General features: G+C 46.0%; 1 protein-coding gene across 2 annotated transcripts in view; it reads left to right on the top strand.

The window, feature by feature from the left end:
• Positions 1–16,246: 16,246 nt before the first annotated feature.
• The window catches only part of sult4a1 (sulfotransferase family 4A, member 1), a 42,331-nt gene continuing 39,583 nt past the window's right edge, over positions 16,247–18,994 (top strand). The window contains exon 1 of one of the 2 annotated variants that reach the window (XR_007957520.1): positions 16,247–16,623. Coding sequence is in view for 1 of the 2 variants with exons in the window: in XM_052030417.1 (XP_051886377.1) it covers positions 16,455–16,623 (169 nt within the window). In the remaining variant the exon portion in view is untranslated. The remainder of the gene's footprint in view (positions 16,624–18,994) is intronic. The other variant, XM_052030417.1, reaches the window with a different exon arrangement.

Here is an 18,994-nt window from a genome sequence, read left to right as displayed (position 1 = left end):
TGGCAGAGTTGCAGTCCTTCAGATGAAGTATTAAGCCAGAGCCCTAATCTATTGTCTGTTTCTCAGGTGGCCCAAAAATCCCGTGTTTGAAGCAGAGTAAGGAAATTCTCCATGGTGTCACCAGGCACTATTTTTGCTTCAAATAACATAAGTGTTTTTTTTAAAGTAATGGAGAGAAATACAGCACAGAAACAGGCCTTAAGGCCCACTGAGCCCACACTGACCACCAACCAGCCAATTACAGGCCATCCCAGTGTTACAAGTGCCTCTATATATGGGAGTTCCCAAAATATTATTAAATTTAGAAGTCCGACGTACGTGCATACATTTGTTCCTATGAACAGCAGTTCCTATGAAGAGGACTAGTTACCTCTCTCTCACTTCTAGTAATTGTTCTTTCTCATCAGCCTTTGATTTCATTCATTACAATACTACGGAGGTGTGGTTTCCATATTGAGTAATTTTTGTGTATTTTCCAACTTGTGGACCAAATCAACAGTAAAAACAGAACCACTTTGTTACCCGGGACAGCCTGGATATTAATCATGCATTAATTGCAATTTTTAGGTTTCTTGAGTTGACTTCTACCTCACAGAGGCTGTACATCAGCTCTCAGACACTTCTTATCTCTCTCTGGACTACAACCCTGCTGCTGACTATCAGGTCATTGTCCTGATAACTCCATTGCATTCTTCCAGTTCCTTCATCTCCTGTTCTGGTGACAAGATTTTCCAGACTAGTGATTCTGAGATGTCTTATTTTTTCTTTTACTGTAGCTTCCCCTCCCACCTTGCTTGGCAGGACTCTCAACTGCATCTCCTTTATTTCCCACACTTCTGCTCTCACCTGCTCTCCTTCTGGCCAGAACAACACTTCACCATGGTCCTCAACTTCCATCCAATGAGTCTCCATATACTATGGATCATCCTTCAATTTCTACCGCCTGAAAAGAGATTCCACCATCAGACACGTCTTCCACTCCATTTTTCTTTCAACATTCTGAAGGGACTGTTCCCCTTTGTGATTCCCTGGTTTAGACTTTCATCTCCACCAACCACCTCTCTCTCATGGCATCTTCCCAAGCAACTGGAGGAGATGCACCTTTTTACATTGTTCCTCCCCAGTATATAAGGACCTGAACAGACCTTCAGGTGAAGCAGAAATCCACTGGCATTTCTTCCAGTTTAGTGTACTGCATTTCTGTTCATGACATGGTTTCCTCTACTTTGGAGAAACTAAATGCAGGTTGGGTGACTGCTTTTCAGAGCCCCTCCATTCAGTCTGCAAATGTGACTCTGGGCTTCCATTCTCCAGCCCACTCCCCCATATTAACTTTCCTTCCCCCAATCACTCTGACCTCTCATCATTGGCTTCCTACACCATTTCATTAGTTTGAGGGACAGCACTTCAGCTTCCACATAGCTGGTTGGAGATCTTTGGGACTGGATTCAAGAATTTTTGAGAACTAGTTTTTGCTGATTGTGTTTGAACTGGCTATTTCTGACGCAAGGTCATCACAGATGCTGCCTGATCTACTTGGTATTTTAAAGCATTCTCTTTTGTTTCAGATTTCTAGAGACTGCTGTGTTCTGTTTCCTCACAATTCCAACATGCTCTTTTGTTTTTTCAAGTTCTCTCTCCAACTCCCCTTATTCATCTATTAATTAGACAGCTCTGAAAACATTGTGCTGCCTGCCCACTTTATCACAGACATTCCCTTTGTTATCTCCACCCATTCCCTCTCTGCAATTTAAAACATACTTATTTTCTCACTTCTCCAGTTCTGTTGGAGGATCGTTAACTGAAATGTTAACTCTGAGTTATTTCCGTGTATCCTGTGATTACAGTATTCTTTCTCCACAGAATACTGCATGACTTCATGAATTTTTCCAGCACTTTCTGTTTTTATTTCAGATATCCAGTATATGTAGTTTTTTGATTTAAAGTGAAAAATAGATTATCTGGTCATTTTCCTCATTGCCAATTGTGAAGCCTGTCTGGTACTTCCAATATTATAACTGTGGACTACATTTTAAAAGTCCTTAACTGTTTGCAAAGCACAACCTCAAGTCAAGTTGAGTTTATTGTCATATGCACAAGTACATGTATGCACAGGTGCAGTGAAAAACTTACTTGCAGGAACATCACAGGCACATAGCATTAGAGACACAACATTCACAAGAAAAACATAAGGCAAACATAAATTATCCTGAGCTTCTGTAGGGCACTGAGGTAGAAATTTATCTTTGGGCACATGTGCTAAACATTGATGACTTCCATGGAACTGAATTTCAGAAGCAGTGTTCAGTGCTCAAACACTACTAAATTGTGCATTCAGAGGCAGCAGAGGAGGGATCTCTCTCCCACTAGCCAAGTGCAGGATTTTTTCCCCCCAGTAATCAGGCAATGTACAGAGGAATAGCTAAAGCCAAGGTTCTGATTAATTTTTTTCAATGCAAGGAACAGCTTCTCGGACCCTTTCATGATGTCCACTTCACAATCATGCAATATTTTCAAACGTTCTGTGCAAAGAATTGTTGCTGCTGCTTCCTTGAATTCTATCAACTGAAGTGCTGTACATCAATGCAGCGTTACTACATTTACCCGAAAGGTCATCACTATTATACAAATCTTGATTATTCTCGTTTATCAGTAATTCGGAATTTTTGTATTGGACTTAGTGGGCACTAATGATAAAAACTAACAGACAAAGTTTAATAGACTTTAATAAACAATGGTCTGTCAATCTGTAGACGCTATTTGTGTTAAATCCTAAGATCAGTTTCAAATTGTGCTGTTTTACTTACTGCCTTGTTGCCTAGTCACTGCATCATTGTATTACTACTTTCTGTTTCTTATAAATGTAAATGCCTTCGGCATACGTGGCAGGCTGGCCAAAATTCAAAGTGTTTAAAGCAACAAGTGTTCAAAGCAACATATCAACGTTATTTTCTGATAATCCAGTTTCAGCAAATTAGCAGTACAATAGGTCATTACTGTCAGCTAGCTTGGCATTTTAATGCTTTTACAATGTGTGAATATTCAACAGTGGATGACAGTTTCAACAAGATTGTCCTGCATTTAACAGGCCTTCTTAATCTAGTATTGTCATATTTTTATTAGCTACTCTAATGCCACAGCGTCAGGACCTACTTCACACAGTTAAGCTTTTTTTGTTTTCTTTTTATTAATCGTGTGAATTGCGTCAAAATCTGTTTATTCATATATTCATTATTGGCTTTTCTGATCTCTCTGAACTCTGGGCTTTGTTGACGTGAAAGGTTTATTAACCTTTCTTCCTTCCCACCAAGGTTTTTATCAAATTTACTAATTTCCATAAAGCACAAACTGCCCTAAGACTTTAAATTGTGCCCATAGAGATGGAGCAATTCTTCCAGAACCTCAATTAGACTTCTCGAAGAAGTCTCTACTTAACTACTATCAACACGTTACCTGCAATACTATAGGACTCAACACACTCAACACTGCTGTACCACCATCAAGAACACTTACCACTCCATCCCTCACCTGCACTTTGGTAAATCTGACCACCTGGCTGTGCTTCTTCTGCCTGCGTACAAGCAGAGACTGAAGAGCGTGGCACCGGTGAAAAGGACTACGAAGAGCTGGATGGCAGAAGCAGAGGAGCGAAATCGGAATTGCTTCGAGTCGGTAGACTGGACCATGTTCAAGAATTCGTCAGTGGACCTAAATGAATATGCCACAGTCGTAACTGACTTCATAAGGACATGTGTGGATGAGTGTGGACCCACAAAAACATTCTGAGTCTTCCCCAACCAGAAGCCCTGGATGAACCAGGAGATTCGTAATTTGCTGAGGGCTAGATCTGTGGTGTTTAGGGCTGGCAACCCAGAGTCATATAAGAAGTCCAGGTACAACCTCCGGAAGGCCATTGCGACGCAAAGAGGCAATTTCGGACTGAACTGCAGTCACAGATCGATGCTCCACAGCTGTGGCAGGACTTGCACAGTATAACTTCCTACAAGGTGAGATCGGGTAGCATAAGTGGCGATGACCCATCACTCCTGGATGAGCTCAATGCCTTTCACCCACACTTTGATAGGGAGAACTATGACAAACCCACACAAGCCTCCACATCTCCGGATGACCCTGTAATTTCAGTCTCTGAGGCCAACGTCTGGGCATCCTTCAAGAGTGCGAATTCACGAAAGGTGTCTGGTCCAGACAGCGTACCTGGCTGAGTACTAAAGACCTGTGTGGACCAACTGGCTGAAGTATTTACGGACATATTCAACCTCTTTCTTCTGCGGTCTGAGGTTCCCACCTGCTTCAAAAAGGCATCTATTGTACTTGTGCCCAAGCAGAGTGTTGTGACCTACCTCAATGACTACCATCCAGTGGCATTTACATCAACCAAAATGAAGTACTTCGAGAGGTTGGTTATGGTGCAGATCAACTCCTGCCTGAGTGATGACCTGGATCTGCTCCAATTTGCCTACCGCCACAACAGGTCAACAGCAGATGTGATTTCTCTGGCTCTTCACTCTGTTCTGGACCATCTGGACAACAGGAACCCATATGTCAGGCTGCTGTCCATTGACTACAGATGGGCATTCAACACAATCATCCCATCCAAACTCATCATCAAGCTTCAAGACCTGGGCCTCCGTGGACCTCCCTCTGCAACTGGATACACAACTTCCTCATCAGCAGACCTCAATCAGTGAAGGTTGGTAATAACATCTCCTCCTCAATGATCATCAACACAGCTGCACCTCAAGGCTGCGCGCTTAGCCCCCTGCTCTACTCTCTTTACACACATGACTGTGTGGCTAAGCACAGCTCCAATGCCATCTTCAAATTCACTGACAACATTACTGTCGTTGGATGAATCACAGGTGGTAATGAGTCAGTTTACCGGAGCAAGACAGAGCACCAGGTTGAGTGGTGCCACAACAACAACCTCTCGCTCAACATGAGCAAAACTAAAGAGCTGATTGTTGACTTCAGGAAGGGGAAGGAGGGCGGACATGTGCCAGTCTACATAGGTGGATCGGCAGTGTAGAGAGTCAGCAGCTTTAAGTTCCTGGCCGTTAAGATATTGGATGACCTGTCTTGGGCCCAGCACATGAGATGCAATCATAAGGAAAGCATGCCCGCATCTTTACTTTCTTAGGAGGTTAAGGAGGTTTGGCTTGTCACCAAACACTCTAACAAACTTCTACAGGTGTACTGTTTAAAGTATCCTGACTGGTTGCATCATGGTCTGGTACAGCAATTTGAATTCACAAGAGCATAACAAGCTGCAGAGAGTAGTGGACTCAGCCCAATACTTCATGGGCACATCTCTCCCCAGCATCGGTAGTATCTACAGGAGGCATTGCCTCAAGAAGGCAACATCTATCACCAAATATCTCCGCTATCCAGGCCATGCCGTCTTTTCGCAGTTAACATTGGGCAGGAGGTACAGAAGCCTGAAGTCCCACACCACCAGATTCAAGACAAGCAACTTCCCTTCAACCATTCGGTTCTTGAACCAACCAGCAAAACCCTAATCACTACAGTTTAGCAACACTATGAACACTGACCACTTTGGACAAAAATGGACTTTTATTTTTGTTCTAGTTGAGTTTTCATGTAAAAACTGTGTATAATTTATGTTCAATTTATGTTTTCCATTGCACCTGTGCACACATGTACTTGTACATATGACAACAAACCTGACTTTGACCTTTGACTTTGAACTCATAGATTAATTCATCGGTAAGATGTGCGTTAAAATGGCATAATGCAGGGTCCTGCACCAATTTGCCCAGATGCTACTAGCACAAGATTTTTGTCCATGCTTTTGTAAAAATTCAAATGTTTAAGAGATCCTAATCATGTTTTCCCAAGCTGCACACTTTAATCACAACTAATTACGGGAGTCCTACATGCCATCTGAAATTAATCTTTGCTAATCCATATCACGTGTGCAACTGTTAAAGGAAAGGTGATAACTGACTCCAGACACTGCTGAGGTCATGGTGCAGCTTGGAGCCACTGGGGGAAAAAAAGGATAGTGGCACAGACCTGGGAGCAGGCAACCTGCTTCACCCATGCTGACCTCAACATTCCTGTCAAAGAGCTGGAGAGAGATTCGGCTGGTGTGCATAGGAAGTCCTCCAGAACTGATGTGAGAAAACGTCAGGAGGAGGTGGTCAGTGCAAGCAGTGACATCCAGTGGCTTGGCCCCCATAAGGGAAGAAGTTTAATGGCATCATATGTGTGGTAAAAGAGACCACATCAACACATCCCATTTCCTAACAAGTGCACAACTAAATGCATAGACGTACATCCACGCCCTGTTACTGAACTAAAAATCCCTAGCAATCAATTCTCCTAACTGACAGATATATGTCTCAACACCCATTCACAGACTAACCACGACACCAGCCATATACAAACATCTACGTACATTACCAGCTGTCATTAATGCAGTTTCTAGAGTCAGTGTTCAGCAGAGGATTAGAGGTAATTGGTGTGCTTTTATTTAACCCTCTTTCATGTGTTCCAGCTCTCCTTCATCCCAAGTTGTCTTTTCATACCAGTTTACAAGTGGTCTTCCAAGGTGCTAGGGAACTCCAGCAATTTGCCCCAGATTATGGGAACTGCTGTGGGGAATGTTTTGCTCTTTCTGTATGATAGCACGCACAACCCCACCAATACCACTTCAACAGTTCTCCCACTGTTGCTCATCAAACAGATAGCCTAGAATGTTACCATTCATGGTAAAACAATGCAGCCTAGGCCCAGAGAGCTCTTCATTGCTGTTCATCGCTCCTGCAAACTCCTTCAGTTTGGCTGTGGACACAAAGGAAGCACTGCATAGAAGTAGTGGGCAGGCAGAGGCACGTTGGAAGACAGGTACTTAGGGACAGTACAAGAGTGATTAATCTACAAGTTCTATAGTTTTGATTAAATGTATAAACATGTTTGGCTTGTTAATTTTCTTGCTTCTGGATTTCATAACATATGCAAAAGGAACACTGAGATAATCAGTAACACAGATGGCAAGAGAGCCATCATGAGGATTCAGGTTCCTATTTATTATGACTCTTGGACGGCAAACACCACTGTGAGGTCATTGCTCATCCCTAACTATTAGTGCAGTTACTGAGGAGCTACCTTCCCAAACTGCTCCAGCTTAGTGGATGTGGGAACACACAGGAAAGAAAAAATATATTTCCAAGTGAGTGTATTGTGTGATGGAATCCATCCTAGAAGTGTGGGAGTAATCGAGTAATATCTATCCTTGTCTCTACAGTTGATATTCATGGAGCCTTTTTATAACGACGGGGAATTAGCTTCGTAGTAGTGTGGTTGATATAGTTGACACTATTACTGGCTGCTTTGTGCTGAATGAGATGAAGAGAGGTCCAGGTAGGAGCAAGCCTCTGTCTAACACTGTCTTTGAAAATCATAACTTCCAGATGCATTTCTCATTGGGAAGGTAGAACATCCTTGAGATTAGTACCACTTGCCAGAGACCTTCTGCCCTACTGCTCTATAATGTAAACTGTGCCTTTACCCCCTCTCTTTTTTCCAATGGCTGGAGTACTAACAGGACAAAGACTAAAGCTGTCTCAGTATCTCTCTCTAAACTACTAGGAAAAAGTCAGTATTCACAAAAAATACTTTATTTTAAAAACACCTAAAGCTTACAGCATCAAGACCATATTCTTCTTACTGTGCTTTTCCCACAGAGACGTACAGACTCCCCGGCAAGTTCCACATGAAGAATACAGAGGCATGTTGCTCACATGATACAATTCTTAGAGTAATACCAACAAATACTGCTGGAACTCTGAAATAAATCAAAAGGGCCTTCAACCTGATATGTGAACTTTGTTTCTCTTTCCACACATGCTGCCAACATTTTCTGTTCTTGCCTTTCCAGCAAATTCAGTAGCAATTTATGATCCCTTTAAATTGTACAGGTGCTGAGTGTGTTCAGATCTGATTTCCTGTGCAGGGCCCACACTGTATATTTATTGCATTCATGTGAATCAGTTTCACAGAGCAGGCACCAAATTAGTGTTGCACGTTGATTGACATCATTCCTGAATGTTCTGCCTGTTTCAGGAGTGTGCAAGTGATGCCCATCTAAAAGCCTAATCAAATATCTCATCATGCATAAGGTGCACTGTATCCTACCGATTCTGATTCATGATTAATTTTACACAATTTAGTGCCGTAGTGGTTAGAAAACAAGTGCAACATGATTGAATGTCTAGGCCATTATATTTTAGATGCAATCTCCAGTTGATATAAAATGAAAGAAGATTATTCAACATAATTAACAGGCTGAACCTAAAAAACTGAAGCCATGTCTTTCTTTCATGAACAATCAGTCCAGCCCATATTAGAATATATTCAGTCCACTGACGGCAATGAAGGCTAGCATACCATACACCTTCCTTAACATCCTCTCCAGTGGTGTTGCCACTTTCAGGGAGTTATGGACTTGCACTCCATTACACTTTCCCCCAGTGTATTGCCCTATTTATACAAGTTTATGTTTTGTCAGATTGTATTGTATTACTTCACGTAAGCTTAAAGCACCATTTCTCAGCAGTCTAAAATATTCACTTTCATATTTGTAGTTTTTGGAATAAGTGCAGACACATAATTGGACTTTGAATTACACTTTTTAAAACTGCATTATCTATCTTATTAACTTTCACAAATATTAATGAGATATTTGAGCAAAGTCCATAGGCATATGACTCTTAATTTTTAAGACAAGCCTATCATCTGATGACATTCTAATCAGCCATTGTCATTATCTTTGAGAATGTGCTAAATTATTTTATTTTTAAAATAGAAGTGCTTGGCGGGATTATTGAAATCATTGTGTGACTTTGATGAGACAGTGCCAGAAACTTAGAAATTTGAACACGCTCAGTGTATTGCAGAAGAGTGCAACTAGTCCGATACTATTTTAAAATATGTGCTTGGGATGAAGGCAACATTGACAAGATAGCATTCATTGCTCATCTCCACTACTCCTCAGGGAATTTAGCAGTCAAATGCATCATGCAGGACTGGGTTCACAAGTTGGTAGACTAGTTAGCGTTGGATGCTTCTCTTCTGTGAAAGACATTTGCATCAGAGTCTGCTCCTCTACCAGGTTAACACAATACAATAACACACACAGCATTATTATACACAATGAAATTATTAATTATTTCATTTCCCTGGGGTAGAAAAGAAAAAATATTAAGACTTCCCTCCTGTTAGTTGTTCAATGATCACTGATAGGATGCAAGTATAGTGCAGATGGACATTAGTTGAGAATGGCACTGGGTTTGGTTTAATGATGTCACTGGTCAAAAATCCTGTCAATTTCATCTTTTTGAGCTTGCTTATTTAGAATACAAACTTGTCGAATGAACTGCTTGCAATTCTATCCTGGTGAGGTGTGCTGAATGTGGGGCAAAAGAGTTTAAAGTGGGAAAAGATTTTCCACATACTTAATTTAAAATTCGTTACTGCACGGCCTAATCTCCTGAAGGTGCAGATATTTGCTGGTTTTCAGGTGAAGCAGGGCAAGGAAACCTCCCACTGATTACTATCTCATTCCTTTAGCGGATCTATGTTGTGCACTACTTGCAAGAAACACTGAGAGTAGCAAGAGCATAGAATTTACTTTGGATGGAGGATTTCAGTATCTAGCACCAAGAGTTGCTTGGTATTACCCTAAGGTGGGTGGGCAGCTAGAGAGAGTCAGTCAGTGGCAACAGCAAGGGAAGGCAGATCTACCTGTGTAAGTGCAGGAGGTGGTGACTGGCACATAAATTGCAAGGAAGACTGCAATGAGGCCTGAAGCCTTCTTGCCTAAGGCCACATTTCTCTGCTGTGTCCTCTCTTGGGACCTCAATAATATCGTTTATCCACAGGAACATTCCTACTCATTCCATGTACAGGGCAAATGTCTGCCCATTTTTCTCGGACTCACTGACATATCTGCCAAGTCTACTACCTGCCACTGACACTTGGAGATTCCTGTTCTCAATCTTCTTTGCATTAAAGAATGTTCCTCCTTCAAGCAGCAACATCTCAAATTCAAAGCCTGTAGGTTCTTTAGCATTGCTGCTTGCAAAGGTAAATGATGGAGGTGGAACTATGAACAGATCATCCTTTACTGAGGCAATAACTCTTAACTGACAGTAGAATTTGATGCAATATATCAAAATTCATTCCACATATTACCTTAGTTTTTAAATATATAAGATATCTTTATTAGTCACAGGTACATCATCCGTCTTTGGAATGTGGGAGGAAACCGGAGGAAACCCACGCAGACACGGGGAGAACGAACAAACTCCTTACAGGCAGTGTCCAGAATTGAACCCGGGTCACTGGCACTGTAATAGCGTTATGCTAACTGCTACACTACCGTGTCAGCCGTGATATACTTATACAGTACAGTACTTATACTGTATATGCAGTACATTCTCCTGCAGTCTCCACCAACCCAAAGCCAATGATTAGTTAATTCAATTCACCCTTTCGATATTAAGAAATCTCCAAAAGTACAGGGTGCAAGAAAGATTATGGGGCCTGACAACATCTGTTCCAGAACTAGCTGCATCTCTAGCCAAGTGACGCAAATTGATCTGCAACACTGGAATCTACCCAATAAAATGGAACATTGCCCAGCTATGTCACGTCCACAAAAACAGGACAAACTACCATCAGTATATTCATAATCCTTGACGAAGTAATGAACAATGTCATCATCAGCATTATCAAATGGCGCTTACTCACCAAAACCCTGCTCAGTTATGCTTGGTTTCACTGTGGTTCCTGTCCTTGTTTATAGCCTCAGTACAAACTAGGGTAAAATGCTGACTGCCAGAAATGAGGTGTGATACCAAGGGAAGATTTGGGCATTGGGGAGCTCTGGCAGAATTAAACTGATTTGGATTCAAGGGAGAACTCTCCATTGTCCTCTGTCACATTTGTATTGTCTGTCTGCCTCTGTCACTCTATTCCCAGTCTCTCCCTGAATCATGCTCTCTTTCTCAATGTCTCGTTCTCATTCCCCACCCACTTTTTGTTGCTCAGCCTCGTATGCTGTCTCTCACTGCCCACCTCTTTCTTGCCCTCTGCTGATGTCCTACAGTGCATGATTTGGTGTGCATCTGTTTCTGCACACTGTTTCTCTCTTCTCCCTCTTTCTCCTTCTCTGCCTGCTTACATCTTTTTCTTAAGTTTATGCCCTCTGTCATTTTCTTTCTGCTTCATCTTTTCCCTTTTTCTCTGACAGTAACTGTTTTTATCTTTCTGCTCCCTCATGTTTTTGCCCTTTCTAATTTCCTCACTCCTTTCCACCACCACTGACTTCCTTGCTCTCTCTTCTCCCATTCTCCCTCCTTTTATTTATTTTCTCTCACTTCATTTCTGTCTTTGTTTCTTACACCATTTTGCTCAGTATTTCATGCTTAGCCTACCTTGGTCAGCGTTGGCAAACATTCAGACACACAATTCATTATTTGTAATGAACATAATAACTTTGGAATGAAATGGCTCTGTGGTGAAACTGTGGCTAACAAAAGTAAAAAGGCAGATTGAAGGGAAACTTGAAAATATTGGCAAAAAATAGCAATAACTTTGAAAATTGGGAGGATTTTGGAAGTTTGGTGAGGAATTGAGGGAGAAGATAAAATAGAATATGAGAGTAAATTACTACAGTAAGGTAGAAAAATTAAATACATGCTTTGTATCCAATGTAGTAGAAGACTCAAAAGCATTTTGGAACAACTGAGGAACCAATGATCCATTCAGAATGACGGTCTTTAAGAAACCAGTGTTTGTAAAGTATTAATACAATAACGAATGGTATTGATACTTGATAAATCTACAAGATCTGATGGGTCTATGACCTGGGAAATTTGAAGAAGTCTCCACAGAGATAATGATTCCATTGGCTTTAACCTTCTATGGATTATAGAATGGTCCACCTGGATTGAAAGGTGACAGCGGCATCATTTGAGAAACTAGGGAGACAGTAAAAGGGAACTTCATTAGTTAGCCTGATGTCAGTGTAAGGGAAATCGTTGGAATCTGTTATTACAAATCTGGTACCAAGACATATAGAAAATAAAAATAAGAATGGGACAAATCAATAAGGATTTAAGAAATGGAATAAAAACAGAAAATGCTGGAATCACTCAGCATATAATGTAGCTACTGTGGAAAGAGAAACAGACTTAACATTTCAAATCATAGAACCTTCATAAGAATGGGAAAAGTTGCCAACAATACAGTGATTATTCCAATTTACATGCAACACAGAATTGATGACAATTTTCCAAAATTACATTGCACAAACACAGTTTACAAATGGAGTAAGCCTTCAGTATAGGAACAGGCCTTTGCTGTACGGTGACTGCTCTGATAACATGATGTCATGTCAATCAGTGGGGTGCATGGTGCTTGTCTCCCTCACTCCCCTCATGCATGAGGAACTCTGCCCCAATGTATTCTCCTAGATGAAGCACGTTTTTCACTGGAAAATGTTGTGGCAGCAAAATTGGAACTACATGTGTGGACTCTGCTACTGATGGGCATATTCCGCTCGGTTCTATGCAGAAGATATGGGATTCATGGTTCTAATGCATTGCAAGCTCTGCACAAAAGAACATTGCTCCCATCCTCCCTCAACTGAAACTGGCATGGGAGCCCCACACAATGCTACTTCAATGTGCATTTTTGCTGCTGTTCAAACCAAGGGTTCCTCAAATGTCACAACATAAGTAACTGTTATTGGGTCTACAAGTACAATCTGGTGTTGTTCATTATTTCTGCACCTTTAATGGGGGGAAAAAACTCAGAGAAAGCCTATGGAACCAAAGTATTTCAGATGCAGAAAAAATATGAAATAAGAACAGAAAATCTGGAAATACTCAGTAGGTCAGTCAGCATCCATGCAGAGATGAACATAGTTAACATTTTGGGTAGAAGATCTTTCATCAGTACACTGTTAAAATTTTAATGCTGTTTCACTGTCCAGAAAAGATCTTCCATGGAGTGTCAACAGTGGCAGTATAAATTTAAAAAAAGGACTTGAATGTAGGGTGGAGTAGGTTTGCATCAATTTCCCATCCTTTACAAACTAATCTTGGTGATTTCTGGTTGGCAATTAAATTATGATTCAGCAATCTCCCCAAAGACCGACAGTACAATTTGTAATACAACAATAGGCCAAAAGAATTGGTTATGACAGCACGAAAACACAACTTTTACACTTGACATTCGCTCATTGCTAATTATGCTGTTAAAAACATATATTTAAAGTCTTGTGGAGAACAATGAGTATAATTTGCAAAATTTTTGTTTAAGTTTTTTTTACTTGTTCTGTATGCTCTGATTCAAGTGTTGTCCAGATGCTTCTTAAGTATTATGAGAGTACCTGAATCCACCAGCTTCTCAGGCAGTGTGTGTCAGACTTCAATCATCCTCCGGGTAAAAAAAGTTCTTCCTCAGATCCCTTCTAAACCTTATCTTAAAGCCATACTCTCTGCCCTGAAACACCCCTGCCACGGGGAAAAGTTTCCTACTATCTAACTTATCTATACCTCTTGTAATTGTTGTCCTCCATCGCCTCCTCTGCTCCAAGGAAAACAGACACAGTCTGTCCCAACTCTCCCTATAACTGAAACGTTCCATCTGAGGAAACATTCCATTGTCCAATTGACTATCTTCTGTAGGTCTATTTTATTTTACTGATCCATGTACATGGAATTCTGAAGCTGTTTGTTTATCCACTGCTCTTAGCTTTCCACCATTGAGAAAGTAATTTGACAGTTTTTTTAAAATCCAAAATGGACAATCCAATATTTGCCACAATTTTCCATTAGTTTAAACTACTAATTAATACCACTTTGTCACTTAATGTTTCTCTGTACACTGTCTGCAATGTTACTTCTTATCTATATACCTATTTACTTACTTATAAGGACCTGAGCGTCACTGGCCAGCATTTATTAACACCCCTAACTGCCCTTGAACTGAGAGGGTTGCTACATCATTTTGAGTTCATTTAAGAGTTAACCACATTGGTGTGTTGGGAGTTACATATGGACCAGACTGATTAAGGATGGCAGGTTTCTTTCCCTGATGAATCTAAGTGAACTAGGTAGGTCTTGATGACAATCTGATACTCGCTGTTGTCATCATTATTCATGTTGAGGATTCTGGTGAGATGACTAAACTGAATTTAAATTTCACAGTTATCATGGTGGGTTGTTAGTCCATGGTCTCTGGATTGCTAGTCCAGTAATCTATTTGCTGCACCAGCACCATATTGTGAATTGATTAAACTTGCCTTCTGTTAGACAGTAAACTTGCTTGTGTGGCTTTTTGTCCCTTCATCATTTTTTAAATAAACATGGTGAATAGTTGTGACCTCAACATAGATCCTTGTGAGAAACAACTCAATACATGCTGCTGAACTTATCTCTATGCATCATCCTTACCAACTGTCTTCTGCTGTTCAGCAATTTTCCTAATCAAGTGAATAATTTGGTTTCAGCTCTATGAATTTCAACTTCAGCTAATAATCCCTTATGACAAAGGAACCTCTGGTTCATGAATAACATCCATTGATATGATTGAATAGATAGGTCGGGAGGCATCAATCCACATTTCTTTTCATCACAGTTTATATTGCAGTGTAACATGAAACCCTTGTTTGCATCAAATAGCTTGGCAGAGAAATTGTCATTTGGAAAAATGGGTTGATAAATGACAACACAGCATGGATTTTTTAAAGGCAAATTGTGTGTGATAAACTTGATTGAACTCTTTGATGAAATAAAGGATGGATGAGAATAGTGCAGTTGATCTGTATTTTCAGAAGGCATTTGATGAAGGACCAGATTACAGCAAAAATTAAATTTATGGGAGTGTGGATATAAAGCTATTTTAAGCACAAAAGTCAGCGAGTGGTTGTTTTTTTTTGTGTGGAGGGAAGTAAATGGTGATGTTCCCTTCGGTTGACCATTAGGATGACCATTTTTTTTGTGATCTAGACAAATGACCTGCATTTAGATATATAGAGAATAATTAAGAAATGTAATAAACAGTGAGGAGGGTAGCAGCAGGGTGAGAGGAATTGCCAAACGGGAGAAGTGCACAGATACATGGCAGATGAAAGGTAATGTGGGGAAGTCTGCTGTGGTACATTTAGAGGAAGGATGGTAATATAAACTAAATGGAAAAGTTACAAAAAATGCAGAAATACAGATTTGGTGGTTTATGTATAAGACTTTGAATGTGGTAGGACATTGATAAGAATGTAACTAAGCATGGGGGACTCCTGGTTTTCTAAACAGAGGAATGGAGTAGACAAAAAGCAAACAGTTATGCTAAACCTTCAAAAAAAAGGCTTCGGCCAAAATAATGTGTCCACGTTGACACCGAGGAGAGTTTTCAACAGATATTCATTTGCGGTTTGATGTGTGTTGTTGGAATTCAAAGGGAAAAAGATATTTCTAGTGCCAGAATTTTGATGGTTTGGCATCTGGCTCACCGGGTTCTGAGGACTTTTCCGGGGTCCTCGTTCCTTTGTTCCTTAAACGCACTGGGACACAGATTCCTGTGTTCCCTTTAACACACTGGGTCCCTGGTCATCGTGCTCCCTCGAATACTTTGGGGCCCTAGTTCCTACGCTCTTTTCAAACTCACTGGGATCTGTTACTCTCGAAACTCACCTTGTTCAATTTCTCATGCTACCTGTAAACTCACTTAGGTCACCATTTCCAATGCTTCCCTTAAACCTACCAGGGTCATTGGAAAACTTATTTACTCCAGTATAACCATCGTTTTAAAAAAATGTGGATTAAAAATGCGGAATAACATCCAATGATCCGGAAAATCGGCCAGTCTGGCACCACCAAAGTCCCTAGTATGTCGGATTAACGGAGTTTGAGTCGTGAAGCCAAGACTGATGCTGGACCGACCCCATCGTTGTCATGGCTTTGGAGCTACCAGGTTGGATGCAATCTTGAACTGCAGTGGAGTTCGATGGTCCGTGAAAGCATTGAAATAATGGCCATTTTGTGTCTTTCACCTTTTTTCCCTCATATTTCCATTTCTGAGCCAGGATGATCGCAAAGGACAAGTTAAAGAAGCATTAATTTATTTATGAATGACCCGGCACGAATGGGGAATCTCTGCACGTCGTGGAAAGAGAGTGGTGGAGGTGACAGCTTTGTTTTATTTGTCGGCCGAGTCGGAGCGGTGTGTGCGCACCTTTAAGCTGGCGGGGGCTGCCGGAGCCGGCGTGTTGTCGCTGCTGTTGCGGAGTTGGGAGCGGGGCTGCGGCGGAGGAACAGCGCGACTCTCAGCGCTCGGTGCATCCATCGTGAGGTCGCCGAACCCCCGCTGCCACCCCGCGCAGCCTTGCAGACCAGCCCCGCAGGATGGCGGAGAGCGAAGCAGAAACGCCCAGCACCCCGGGCGAGTTCGACAGCAAGTACTTCGAATACAATGGAGTGCGGCTGCCTCCCTTCTGCAGGGGGAAGATGGAGGAGATCGCCAACTTCCCCGTCAGGAAAAGCGACATCTGGATCGTCACTTACCCCAAATCCGGTAGGAACTCCCTTTATCGCCTTCCTGCTGCCCTCTTGCAACTCTCCTCTTTAAAACCACATCCCTGGTCCCCATCCGCCCCTCAGCTCCCCCGCATCCTCCGCAACCTCCGCACTTCCCTCCGCTCCCCACGTCCCGCTGCCACCCCACTCTCCCCGACGCTCCCACATCCCCTCCCCACCCCCCCATCCCTCCCCTCCCACACCCCATCATTCACTTCCCCCCCTCTCCCTCCCCCTCTCCCCCCCTCCCTCCCCCTCTCCCCCTCCATCCCCCCTCTCCCTCCCCCCTCCCCCCTCCCCCTCCCCCTCCCCCCTCTCCCTCCCCCCTCCCCCCCTCCCCCCCTCCCCCTCCCCCCTCCCCCCCTCCCTCTCCCCCCCCTCCCCCCTCCCTCTCCCCCCCCTCCCCCCTCCCTCTCCCCCCCCTCCCCCCTCCCTCTCCCCCCCTCCCCCCTCCCTCTCCCCCCCCCCCTCCCTCTCCCCCTCCCCCCTCCCTCTCCCCCCTCCCCCCTCCCTCTCCCCTCCCTCTCCCCTCCCTCTCCCCTCCCTCCCCCTCTCCCCCCCTCCCTCTCCCCCCTCTCCCCCCCTCCCTCTCCCCCCTCTCCCCCCTCTCCCCCCTCTCCCTCCCCCCCCTCCCCCCCTTCCTCCCCTCCCCCCTCCCCTCCCTCCCTCCCCTCCCTCCCCTCCCTCCCCCCTCCCTCCCCTCCCTCCCCTCTCCTCCCTCCCCTCCCCTCCCTCCCCTCCCTCCCCTCCCTCCCCTCCTCCCTCCCCTCCCTCCCTCCCCTCCCTCCCTCCCCCCCCTCCCTCCCCTCCCTCCCCTCCCTCCCCCCCCTCCCTCCCCCTCCCTCCCCCCCTCCCCCTCCCCCCCCTCCCCCCCCCTCCCCCCCTCCCCCCCCCTCCCCCCCTCCCCCCCCCTCCCCCCCTCCCCCCCTCCCCCCCCCCTCCCCCCCTCCCCCATCTCCCCCCCTCCCCCCCTCCCCCCTCCCCCTCCCCCCCCCCCCTCCCCCCCCCCCCTCCCCCCCCCTCCCTCTCCCCCCCCCTCCCTCTCCCCCTCCCTCTCCCCCTCCCTCTCCCCCTCCCTCTCTCCCTCCCTCTCCCCCCCTCCCTCCCCCCCCTCCCTCCCCCCCCTCCCTCCCCCTCCCTCCCCCCCCCTCCCTCCCCCTCCCTCTCCCCCCCTCCCTCCCTCCCCCCCCCTCTCCCCCCCTCCCTCCCCTCCCTCCCCTCCCTCTCCCCCCTCCCTCCCCTCCCTCTCCCCCCCTCCCTCCCCTCCCTCTCCCCCCTCTCCCCTCCCTCTCCCCCCTCCCTCCTCCCTCTCCCCCCTCCCTCCCCCCCTCCCTCCCCCCTCCCTCCCCCCTCCCTCCCCCCTCCCTCCCCCCTCCCTCCCCCCTCCCTCTCCCCCTCCCTCTCCCCCCTCCCTCTCCCCCCTCCCTCTCCCCCCTCCCCCTCCCCCCTCCCCCTCCCCCCTCCCTCTCCCCCCTCCCCCTCCCCCCTCCCCCTCCCCCTCCCCCCCTCCCCCTCCCCCTCCCCCTCCCCCCCACCCCCTCCCCCCCTCCCCCTCCCCCCCTCCCCCTCCCCCCCTCCCTCTCCCCCCCTCCCGCTCCCCCCCCTCTCCCCCCCTCCCTCCCCCCCCCCCCTCCCCCCTCCCTCCCCTCCCCCCCTCCTCCCTCCCTCCCCTCCCCCCCTCCTCCCTCCCTCCCCTCCCCCCTCCTCCCTCCCTCCCCTCCCCCTCCTCCCTCCCTCCCCTCCCCCCTCCTCCCTCCCTCCCCTCCCCCCTCCTCCCTCCCTCCCCTCCCCCCTCCTCCCTCCCTCCCCTCCCCCCTCCTCCCTCCCTCCCCTCCCCCTCCTCCCTCCCTCCCCTCCCCCTCCTCCCTCCCTCCCCTCCCCCTCCTCCCTCCCTCCCCTCCCCCCTCCTCCCTCCCTCCCCTCCCCCCTCCTCCCTCCCCCCCTCCCCCCTCCTCCCTCCCCCCTCCTCCCTCCCTCCCCCCTCCTCCCTCCCTCCCCCCTCCTCCCTCCCTCCCCCCCTCCTCCCTCCCTCCCCTCCCCCCTCCTCCCTCCCTCCCCTCCCCCCTCCTCCCTCCCTCCCCTCCCCCCTCCCCCTCCCTCCCCTCCCCCCTCCCCCCTCCCTCCCCTCCCCCCTCCCCCCTCCCTCCCCTCCCCCCTCCCCCCTCCCTCCCCTCCCCCCTCCCCCCTCCCTCCCCTCCCCCCTCCCCCCTCCCTCCCCTCCCTCCCCTCCCCCTCCCTCCCCTCCCTCCCCTCCCTCCCCTCCCCCCTCCCCCCCTCCCCCCTCCCCCCCTCCCCCCTCCCCCCTCCCCTCTCCCTCCCTCCCTCCTCCCTCCCCCTCCCCCCTCCCTCCCTCCCTCCCCCCTCCCTCC

This window comes from Pristis pectinata, chromosome 15, assembly GCF_009764475.1.
Source record: "Pristis pectinata isolate sPriPec2 chromosome 15, sPriPec2.1.pri, whole genome shotgun sequence".
Taxonomy (NCBI): domain Eukaryota; kingdom Metazoa; phylum Chordata; class Chondrichthyes; order Rhinopristiformes; family Pristidae; genus Pristis; species Pristis pectinata.
The sequence above is the reverse complement of the archived record's forward strand: the minus strand, read 5'-3'. Positions and strand labels throughout refer to the sequence as shown.